This window comes from Phyllobates terribilis, unplaced genomic scaffold (assembly GCF_046119375.1).
Source record: "Phyllobates terribilis strain yellow unplaced genomic scaffold, ASM4611937v1 Scaffold_7__3_contigs__length_470593459, whole genome shotgun sequence".
NCBI classification, from domain to species: domain Eukaryota; kingdom Metazoa; phylum Chordata; class Amphibia; order Anura; family Dendrobatidae; genus Phyllobates; species Phyllobates terribilis.
Genome location: NW_027362767.1, coordinates 153,084,530 through 153,097,289, shown reverse-complemented (window position 1 = coordinate 153,097,289; position 12,760 = coordinate 153,084,530). Strand labels below are relative to the sequence as shown.

The 12,760-nt window shown below is 41.5% G+C and overlaps 1 protein-coding gene across 1 annotated transcript in view; it reads left to right on the top strand.

Annotated features, from left to right (window-relative positions):
* PEAR1 (platelet endothelial aggregation receptor 1) overlaps positions 1-12,760 on the top strand; it is a 174,387-nt gene that overhangs the window by 93,757 nt on the left and 67,870 nt on the right. Inside the window, exons 5-8 of the mRNA XM_073639448.1 lie at positions 7,749-7,841; positions 8,411-8,657; positions 8,736-8,859; positions 8,938-9,074. Of these exons, the coding sequence (XP_073495549.1) occupies positions 7,749-7,841; positions 8,411-8,657; positions 8,736-8,859; positions 8,938-9,074 (601 nt within the window). The remainder of the gene's footprint in view (positions 1-7,748; positions 7,842-8,410; positions 8,658-8,735; positions 8,860-8,937; positions 9,075-12,760) is intronic.

Here is a 12,760-nt window from a genome sequence, read left to right as displayed (position 1 = left end):
AGATATAAGGATAGAAAGAATGTCCAGGTCTAGTGCTTCCACCGTGATCATCCAAAAAGCAGTTGAGGTTCCTCAACACTGACTCATAGATCCTAAGGAACCTGTCAATTTTGAAAGGCCCATACTTGGATCTATGTTAGGTTCTTTCCAAGACTCTTCATGAGTCTGCGAACAGTGTCCTACATCTTGTTATAGAAATAAGAGGGTACTTGAGGTTAGGTGTAAGGTCCAGGTCTATTGCTTTCACTTTACCATCCAAGAAGCAGTTGAGGTTCCACAGCATTGACTTATATATATATATATATATATATATATATATATATATATATATATATATATGCTGTAGAGCCTGTGCTTTGTTCTAAGTTTGTTTGTTGTCCTACATCTTGAAAAAATGCTTCATATACAGTCATGGCCAAAAGCGTTCCAGAAAATGGAGTATTTATCCTAGAAAATTATTGCAATATACACGTTTATTTATTTTGGGTGTATTGAGAAAAAAAGGCAAATTGGACATAATTTCACACAATAATCCAAAAATCGGCCGGACAAAATTGTTGGCACCTTTCCAAAAATGTGAGTAAACAACTTGGTTTCAAGCATGTGATGCTCTTTCAAACTCACCTGTGGCGATTAACAGGTGTGGGCAATATGGAAATCACACCTGAAACCAGATTAAAAAGGGGAGAAGTTGACTCAATGTTTGCATTGTGTGTCTGTGTGTGCCACACTAAGCATGGAGAACAGAAAGAGGAGAAGAGAACTGTCTGAGGACATGAGAATCACAATTGTTGAAAAATATCAAGGCATTGTAGCTAATCTCCCTGGACATGGACGGCAGAAAAAAATTAATGAAAGGTTGCAACGCAAGATTGTCTGGATGTTGGATAAGCAGCCCCAATCAAGTTCCAAAGAACTAAAGGCTGTCCTGCAGGCTCAGGGGGCATCCGTGTCAGCGCGAACTATCTGTCGTCATTTGAATGAAATGAACACTATGGCAAGTGACCCAGGAGGACCCCACTGCTGACACACAGACAAAAAAGCTAGACTGCAGTTTGCCAAAATGTACATGTGTAAGCCAAAATCATTCTGGGAAAGCGTCTTGTGGACAGATGAGATCAAGATAGAACTTTTTTGGTAAAGCACATCATTCTAGGTTCTTTCCAAGGCTCTTGCCATAACTCTACTTTCATCATATAGATATGAAGGTAAGCAGAAGGTCCAGGTCTAGTTCTTCCACAATGACCATCCTAGAAGCAGTTCTTGGGGTTCCTCAAGATTAACTTGTAGATCCTGAAGATCCTTTTGACCCTGCAGGGCCTGTATTTGGATCTTTGCTATGTTCTTTCCAAGGCTCTACATGAGCCAGTGAAAAACATCCTTCATCTTGCTATAACTTCGTACTTCATGTATCTTGGAAGCGTCTCAAAATGGCAGAGACTCCAACCAAAGCTCTACCCTTGTGCTTGGATCTGTGATCAGCGACGCTGCCAGCATCCTCCGGCCTGATCTGCATTGTCTACTGTGTGGCCTAGAGATGACATGAAATCCTTGTTGCTTCATGTGTGGATTGCGTTTCCACTATGATACATCGGGATTTGGAGGAAGGTCTCTCCAGAGCTGGAAGGGGATTACAATCTCCAACTAAATGATTCCAGATGAAGGTATTAACCCTTACTAGGTCAACCTAACTCTCTGTGTACGGACTGTAGATGAGGTGCGCCTGCGCTAGTGGTCTATGGGGGGACGCTCAGTCCACGGAAGGACGTACGGGGTACTGTGAATGTGTGTTACCTGCAGTCAGAGGGTCATATGAATCCAAGAATTATGACAGGACAATAATTTTGAGATTTGGGGTACAGGATAATGACACTGACACTCGGGGTACAGGATAATGACACCGACACTCGGGTACAAGATAATGACACTGACACTCGGGGTACAGGATAATGACACCGACACTCGAGGTACAGGATAATGACACTGACACTCGGGTCACAGGATAATGACAATGACACTTGGGGTACAGGATTATGGCACTGACACTCGGGTACAGGATAATGACACCGACACTCGGGTACAGGATAATGACACCGACACTCGAGGTACAGGATAATGACACTGACACTTGGGGTTCAGGATAATGACACTGACACTCGGGTACAGGATAATGACACCGACACTCGGGTACAGGATAATGACACTGACACTCGGGTCACAGGATAATGACACTGACACTCGGGGTACAGGATAATGACACCGACACTCGGGTACAGGATAATGACACTGACACTTGGGGTCACAGGATAATGACACTGACACTCGGGGTACAGGATAATGACACTAACACTTGGGGTACAGGATAATGACACCGACACTCGGGTACAGGATAATGACACCGACACTCGAGGTACAGGATAATGACACTGACACTCGGGTCACAGGATAATGACACTGACACTCGGGGTACAGGATAATGACACTGACACTCGGGGTGCAGGATAATGACACTGACACTTGGGGTACAGGATAATGACACTGACACTCGGGTCACAGGATAATGACACTGACACTCGGGGTACAGGATAATGACACTGACACTCGGGGTACAGGATAATGGCACTAGGGGTACAGGATAATGACACTGACACTCGGGGTGCAGGATAATGACACTGACACTCGGGGTGCAGGATAATGACACTGACACTTGGGGTACAGGATAATGATGCTGACACTCGGGGTGCAGGATAATGACACTGACACTCGGGGTGCAGGATAATGACACTGACACTCGGGGTACAGGATAATGACACTGACACTCGGGGTACAGGATAATGACACTGACACTCGGGGTACAGGATAATGACACTGACACTCGGGGTACAGGATAATGACCGGCACTGCAGACGAGTGTTCGTAGGTAAAAATATGTGGGCAATCACCTGACGAACATGAAAACCGCTGACACCGTCCTGTGTAAATGCACCATAGATGTTCCGTGTGGTGCAGTGTGTTGGCATTTGGGGGCCACACTTTTCATTTTTGCCCAGATCCGCACTTTGTGTTATCAACGGCGTTTGTTTCGTCTTTAGAAAGTAGTCGATCACATATCAGTTGTTATTTCAGGGCGGTGGTATGAGATGAGGGACCAGATGTGGGCTCCTGCTCGCTCTCTGCTGTCCCAGGCCTCTGTCTGTTCTTCTTATCTCCCTGGTGATAACTTTTCACAAGCAGAGTCATGTGTTTTGGCTCTGTGCCTCTGTATCTGACGTTTCCATGGAGATCACTTGAAGGCCTCCATGTTGTTTTTGGCCGCAGTTACGGCAGTTCTCAGCTTGTCTTCTACCTCGTGATTGACTTCAGACATCCCAGTCGGGACTATGATTGCTTTTTCTAGGCAGTGGATAACACAGCCCAGTATATGGCCGGGGCTGACTAAGACAGGTCACTGGTAGCAGGAGCTTCTTCATGGCTTCTTCTACAGATGTGACCTGTGGGGGGCGAAGGGAAAGGGACAATGAAGTTTTGTCTTTTATCAAGTCCTGCATCCAAGATCCACATAGATCAGCATAGATCGTCCTCCATAAAATATGATATCTAGGCCGGGGGGCCATTCTGGAATCTTAAAAACTGAGTAACTACCTCTGCAGTAGCCAGAATGGGGGCTAAATTGGGGCGTCGAGTGGCCACAAGGGGTTGGCAAAAAGTACGTTCAGACATGCCTACTTTTAAGAGCACACCCTCCTTGTCCTTCGCATGTCCTTTTTTTAGGCCTTCCGTGCTCCATCCACTTCTCTTTTTTGGGAGGGTTTGGCAAAGACCAGGAGATTTGCTAACTCCTGAGGAAGCCTGGGTGGTCTCTCCTTTTCTCAAGGTGCCTCTCAGACCCCAACACTTACAGAAAGGAATATATCGAACAAGGATGATTTTGTTTTAGGGTATCTTTATTTCAGCACGTAGACCCCCGTTGAGTTAGACCTGTAGACCCTCACCCAATCTACACTGTGTTCCAAATTATTATGCAAATAATATTTTCTCAGATTTTCCCAAATTCCCTATATGAATTGCAGTCATTGTAATTTTCCAGTCAAATACCTATTAGAGTACAATTGAAAGGTTTTTGTATAAACTGCCTATGATAACAGGATATTTTTAAAAAAAATAAAAAACTCAAACTGCACTCAAAATGCATGTTCCAAATTATTATGCACAGCAGAGTTTTCAAGCTTTTCATTTTAATAAAGAACAAAAAAATGGTCATTTTTGAAATTATAAGCATTAGCAGGTTATTACACACTGAAATCAAACAGTTTTCAACTCAAAACTTTATTCTAGGTGATGTTACATTTGCACATAGGACCCCTTGTTCGAAAGGAGCTTCTGAACTCTCTCGTCCATTGAATTTGTCAGGTTTTGGATGGTTTCTGCTTCAGTTGTTTTGCATGAGGACAGAATACCCTCCCAGAGCTGTGGCTTAGATGTGAACTGCCTCCTGCCATCATAGACACTCCTTTTGATGATGCTCCAGAGGTTCTCAATGGGGTTGAGGTCAGGGGAGCATGGGGGTCACACCATAAGTTTGTCCCCTTTTATGCCCATAGCAGCCAGAGATGCAGATGTGTTATGTGCAGCATGAGACGGGGCATTATCATGCATGAAAATGATCTTGCTGCGGAATGCACGGTTCTTCTTCTTGAACCATGGAAGGAAGTGCTGTTTGAGAAACTCAACATACATTATGGAGTTCATCTTTACCCTTTCAGGGATCCTAAAAGGGCCGACAATCTCTCTCCCCATGATTCCAGCCCAAAACATTACTCCACCTCCTCCTTGTTAGCGCCGTAGCCGTGTTTGCATGGGGTGCCCATCAACCAGCCATCCTCCACTCCATCCATCTGGACCATCGAGATCATTTCATGCATGATAATGCCCCGTCTCATGCTGCACATAACACATCTGCATCTCTGGCTGCTATGGGCATAAAAGGGGACAAACTTATGGTGTGGCCCCCATGCTCCCCTGACCTCAACCCCATTGAGAACCTCTGGAGCATCATCAAAAGGAGTGTCTATGATGGCGGGAGGCAGTTCACATCTAAGCAACAGCTCTGGGAGGGTATTCTGTCCTCATGCAAAACAATTGAAGCAGAAACCATCCAAAACCTGACAAATTCAATGGACGAGAGAGTTCAGAAGCTCCTTTCGAACAAGGGGTCCTATGTGCAAATGTAACATCACCTAGAATAAAGTTTTGAGTTGAAAACTGTTTGATTTCAGTGTGTAATAACCGGCTAATGCTTATAATTTCAAAAATGACCATTTTTTTGTTCTTTATTAAAATGAAAAGGTTGAAAACTCTGCTGTGCATAATAATTTGGAACATGCATTGTGAGTGCAGTTTGAGTTTTTTACTTTTTTAAAAATATACTGTTATCATAGGCAGTTTGTGCAAAAACCTTTCAATTGTACTCTAATAGTTATTTAACTGGAAAATTACAATGACTGCAATTCATATAGGTAATTTGGGAAAATCTGAGAAAATATTATTTGCATAATAATTTGGAGCACAGTGTAGACCCAACAATAGGTGTTTAGTCCAGAATCTACCATAATCTGGAAAATGTTAATTCCTTCCCCCTGTAACGCCCATAAATTGGGTGGAGCCTCCTGGTTATGGGAGTGGTTTGTGCAGAAACTCCACCCTTTATGACAAATTCATGACCATTTAATATGGGGGATGTCCTTATTTTCTATGTTGAACTACATATCCCTGCTGATCACTAAAAAAGCATGTATCCTCAGCCAAACTGAGTGTTCACGTGCATAGCAGATACTACACGAAGGTGTATGATCACCTATAGTCTCTCGGCAGCTCGTTCAGCTACTCGGCAGCTATGACCGGAACTAAGACATGGAAATTGGCCTTGTTGCCCATAGCAACCAATCAGAGCCCAGTTGTCATTTTTCAAAATGTTCTGGTGAAATCAGAGCTGAGCTGTGATTGGTTGCTATCGGAAACAAAGACTCATGGATTGTCATTTCTGATTGTTTAGAGGACTATCCCCAAAAATGAGCCCTAGGGCTCCACAGACACAGCTTTGTAGGATGCCTACCACCCGCTGATATCAACGCGTGCTTAAGAATGGATTACCTGATCTTAGGGTTGAAATGGACACCATGGACACCCCCTCGAAATATAACACATAGGTAACAAGTGTATAGTTCTCAGAAGGAGTCGGCAGTAATTCTTCACATATGTGGATAGAAGATGCCGCTCTGCCGTCTGCTCCATATATGGCTGGAGATGCTCCATGTTTATCAGACCCCTTATTAAACTGTCTTAAGAAAATCCCAGACCACCAGCGATGACTTACAGCCGGGCCCTGCACCTCCTGGAATCACTACTTTTGGGATGTTACATTTTCACTTCTGAGATTTAAAGCAGCATGACCCCTTTAATTATTGAACATGGTGGGTTTAAAGATAGTGGAGGAAGGGGTTAATGTATGTCCTGCAGGACAATCATGGCCTGATGGTGAGGAGGAGATTAATCAAATGTTAATAGAGCCCTCCAGGCAGAAGTGATAGAGTGAGGTATGCCTGGGGTAGAGCCTGTGGGGGAGGAGCATGCAAAGGGGAGGGTCATAATAAAGGGGGAGGGGCATAACAAAAAGGGGAGAGCAGGCGACAGGAGAAAAAGCATGACATGGGTGGTGCATAAGGGTGTGAACAAGACACAGAAGGAAGTGTATGACACATGGGACAGAGCATGTCATGGGGGCAGAGCATGACACAGGAGGCGGAGGATGACATGAGAAAGGCATGACACAGGAGGCAGAGGATGACACAGGAGGAGCATAAAACAGGAGGCTGAGGATTAAGCAGGGAAAGGAGCCTGACACAGGAGGTGAAGGTGCCAGGGGGAGGAGCATGACACAAGAAGCGGAGGATGATACAGGAGGAGGCACATGACACAGGAGGAGGAGGATGACACAGGAGGAGGAGCATGACACAGGAGGAAGAGGATGACACAGGAGGAGGAGCATGACACAGGAGGAAGAGGATGACACAGGAGGAGGAGCATGACACAGGAGGAGGAGCATCACACAGGAATAAGAGGATGACACAGGAGGAGGAGCATCACACAGGAATAAGAGGATGACACAGGAGGAGGAGCATGACACAGGAGGAAGAGGATGACACAGGAGGAGGAGCATGACACAGGAGGAAGAGGATGACACAGGAGGAGGAGCATGACACAGGAGGACGAGGATGACACAGGAGGAGGAGCATCACACAGGAATAAGAGGATGACACAGGAGAAGGAGCATGACAAAGGAGCAAGAGGATGACACAGGAGGAGGAGGATGACATAGGAGCAGTATGATAGGTGTAGAGCAGATGACACAAAGAATATGAGACAAGGTGGAGGATGACTAGTGAAGAATATGTCACATGGGGCAGAACATGATGCTGGGGGGCTTGTATGACATAGGGGTGGAGCAATACGTGGGGATTTTTTCCTTGCACTAGACAAAACACTGTTTTATCCCTGGAATGCTCCTTTAATAATTGTACAATGTTTAAATTGCCTAATTTTCATCCATCCAGCAAGTTTCTAGGATTACCAAGCAGGGGCCACATATTATGGGTCACATATCCGGGTCACTTTGCCCTGAACCACACCCACTCTTCCATACGTTATTGCGCCATCTATTGGTCTGATGAGGACATCTCTTCTCTTTGCAGCACATTGCAGCAGGGAATGTGTCCATGGCCGGTGTGAAGCCCCAAACCAGTGCCAGTGTGAACCAGGCTGGGGAGGACGGGACTGCTCCAGCGGTAAGCCACGGTTTACAGCACCCCTACTGTGCACAGTATTTATAAGATCTGCGGTTTCTTTTCGCCCTCCAGACACAGATGCCTGTTGTGACCACTAGGGGGCGACATGCATGTGGTCATATTCCGCAGTTTAGCGCTCTCCCCCTAGTGGTGGGAATAGGTACACGGGGATTCTCGGAGAGCACAGGACGGGGGCTTTATACCAGATAATGGCAGATTATTGGAATTTTCTAAATTCCCGTTGGCCCCGATCGTCTCCAGTGTAACTCTGTACATGTTCCCAGTGAGTGACGGAACTGAAGCCAGGGAAAGACGTCGCCCGCTGAATATTCCCAGGCAGCGATGTCCCTTGGGGTCTTTTATTTTTTATATTGCAGATATACGGATTTGGCTTAGAAAATAACTACAACCCCGTAATAAGAAGCATCTGGTGCCCCAATGTATTATGGGAAAAAAACAATGTGCCCTCTTCCCCACCCCGTACTGGGAAATAACCAGAACGTTGTGGGTTTTTTGTAGGGGGACGTCATCTGGATTAACCCTTCATTACACCGTTCTTCTAATTTCAGCCTGTGACCCCCACCTGTGGGGACCAAGGTGCAACAATTCCTGCAACTGCCAGAACAATGGGGTGTGTGACCCCGTTTTGGGCTCCTGTATCTGCCCTCCGGGGTACAAGGATTCCTTGTGTGAAATGCCCTGCGATCCGGGCACCTATGGCACGAACTGCTTACTGGACTGCCAGTGTATGAACGGCGCCAACTGCGAGCCTCAGAACGGGACTTGTATTTGTCCGGAAGGATTTACGGGACCATAGTGAGTATTGCTTTCTGTCCGCTGTGGCAGCACAAGTCCCAGCATGGCTTGAACCATATTTTTCTGCTCCTTTTGCAGCTGTGAAATTAGATGTAAAGAAGTTCAGCCGTCAAAGTACCAGTGCCCAGAGTTTTGTCCGTGCCAGAGCGGAGGCATCTGTAACCAGAGCAGCGGAGAGTGCAGCTGCCCCCCAGGATGGATGGTGAGACCCTCTGATCAGCCATTACCTCCATAGCAGCGCCTTATTCCAGACAAGACTTTCATTGTATTCTCTCTATAGGGTCCAATGTGCTCCATACCGTGCCCACCTGGATACTTTGGACCTGGATGTAAACAGAGATGCCCTTGTCATAATGGTGGGCAATGTGATCCAGAAAACGGGCAATGTCACTGCTCCCTGGGGTACACAGGAGAGGGGTAAGTGGTAATGTCGCCTATATACAAGAAAATAACTACTATAATACTGCCCCTTTGTATAAGAATATAACTACTATAATACTGCTCCCTATGTACAAGAATATAACTACTATAATACTGCTCCTATGTACAAGAATATAACTACTATAATACTGCTCCTATGTACAAGAATATAACTACTATAATACTGCTCCTATATACAAGAATATAACTACTATAATACTGCTCCTATGTACAAGAATATAACTACTATAATACTGCCCCCTATGTACAAGAATATAACTACTATAATACTGCCCCCTATGTACAAGAATATAACTACTATAATGCTGCCCCTATGTACAAGAATATAACTACTATAATACTGCCCCCTATATACAAGAATATAAAACTACTATAATACTGCCCCCTATGTACAAGAATATAACTACTATAATACTGCTCCTATGTACAAGAATATAACTACTATAATACTGCCCCCTATGTACAAGAATATAACTACTATAATACTGCCCCCTATGTACAAGAATATAACTACTATAATACTGCCCCCTATGTACAAGAATATAACTACTATAATACTGCTCCTATGTACAAGAATATAACTACTATAATACTGCTCACTTTGTACAAGAATATAACTACTATAATACTGCCCCCTATGTACAAGACTATAGCTACTATAATACTGCTCCTATGTACAAGAATATAGCTACTATAATACTGCTCCCTTTGTACAAGAATATAACTACTATAATACTGCCCCCTATATACAAGAATATAACTACTATAATACTGCTCCTATATACAAGAATATAACTACTATAATACTGCCCCCTATGTACAAGAATATAACTACTATAATACTGCCCCCTATGTACAAGAATATAACTACTATAATACTGCCCCCTATGTACAAGAATATAACTACTATAATACTGCTCTCTTTTTACAAGAATATAACTACTATAATACTGCCCCCTATGTACAAGACTATAACTACTATAATACTGCTCATATGTACAAGAATATAGCTACTATGATACTGCCCCTATGTACAAGATTATAACTACTATAATACTGCCCCTATGTACAAGATTATAACTACTATAATACTGCCCCCTATGTACAAGACTATAACTACTATAATACTGCTCCTATGTACAAGAATATAACTACTATAATACTGCCCCCTATGTACAAGAATATAACTACTATAATACTGCTCCTATGTACAAGAATATAACTACTATAATACTGCTCCTATATACAAGAATATAACTACTATTATACTGCCCCCTATGTACAAGAATATAACTACTATAATACTGCTCCCTATGTACAAGAATATAACTACTATAATACTGCTCCCTATGTACAAGAATATAACTACTATAATACTGCCCCTATGTACAAGAATATAACTACTATAATACTGCCCCTATGTACAAGAATATAACTACTATAATACTGCTCCTATGTACAAGAATATAACTACTATAATACTGCTCCTATGTACAAGAATATAACTACTATAATACTGCCCCTATGTACAAGAATATAACTACTATAATACTGCCCCTATGTACAAGAATATAACTACTATAATACTGCCCCCTGTGTACAAGAATATAACTACTATAATACTGCCCCTATGTACAAGAATATAACTACTATAATACTGCCTCCTATGTACATGAATATAACTACTATAATACTGCCACTATGTACAAGAATATAACTACTATAATACTGCTCCTATGTACAAGAATATAACTACTATAATACTGCTCCTATGTACAAGAATATAACTACTATAATACTGCTCCCTATGTACAAGAATATAACTACTGTAATACTGCTCCTATGTACAAGAATATAACTACTATAATACTGCTCCTATGTACAAGATGTAACTACTATAATACTGCTCCTATGTACAAGAATATAACTACTATAATACTGCTCACTATGTACAAGAATATAACTACTATAATGCTGCCCCTATGTACAAGAATATAACTACTATAATACTGCCCCCTATGTACAAGAATATAACTACTATAATACTGCTCCTATGTACAAGAATATAACTACTATAATACTGCTCCTATGTACAAGATGTATCTACTATAATACTGCTCCTATGTACAAGAATATAACTACTATAATACTGCTCACTATGTACAAGAATATAACTACTATAATACTGCCCCTATGTACAAGAATATAACTACTATAATACTGCTCACTATGTACAAGAATATAACTACTATAATACTGCCCCTATGTACAAGAATATAACTACTATAATACTGCCCCTATGTACAAGAATATAACTACTATAATACTGCTCCTATGTACAAGAATATAACTACTATAATACTGCCCCTATGTGTAAGAATATAACTACTATAATACTGCTCCTATGTACAAGATGTAACTACTATAATACTGCTCCTATGTACAGGAATATAACTACTATAATACTGCTCCTATGTACATGAATATAACTACTGTAATACTGCCCCCTATGTACAAAAATATAACTACTATAAAACTGCTCCTATGTACAAGAATACAACTACTATAATACTGCTCCTATGCACAAGAATATAACTGCTATAATACTGCTCCTATATACAAGAATATAACTACTATAATACTGCTCCCTATGTACAAGAATATAACTACTATAATACTGCCCCCTATGTACAAGAATATAAATACTATAATACTGCCCCCTATGTGCAAGAATATAACTACTATAATACTGCTCCTATGTACAAGAATATAACTACTATAATACTGCTCCTATGTACAAGAATATAACTGCTATAATACTGCTCCTATATACAAGAATATAACTACTATAATACTGCTCACTATGTACAAGAATATAGCTACTATAATACTGCCCCCTATGTACAAGAATATAAATACTATAATACTGCCCCCTATGTACAATAATATAACTACTATAATACTGCTCCTATGTACAAGAATATAACTACTGTAATACTGCCCCCTATGTACAAGAATATAACTACTATAATACTGCTCATATGTACAAGAATATAACTACTATAATACTGCCCCTATGTACAGGAATATAACTACTATAATACTGCTCCTATGTACATGAATATAACTACTATAATACTGCTCCCTATGTACAAGAATATAACTACTATAATACTGCCCCTATGTACAAGAATATAACTACTATAATACTGCTCCTATGTACAAGAATATAACTACTATAATACTACTCCTATGTACAAGAATATAACTGCTATAATACTGCTCCTATATACAATAATATAACTACTATAATACTGCTCACTATGTACAAGAATATAACTACTATAATACTGCTCATATGTACAAGAATATAACTACTATAATACTGCCCCTATGTACAGGAATATAACTACTATAATACTGCTCCTATGTACATGAATATAACTACTATAATACTGCTCCCTATGTACAAGAATATAACTACTATAATACTGCCCCTATGTACAAGAATATAACTACTATAATACTGCCCCTATGTACAAGAATATAACTACTATAATACTGCCTCCTATGTACATGAATATAACTACTATAATACTGCCACTATGTAAAAGAATATAACTACTATAATACTGCTCCTATGTACAAGAATATAACTACTA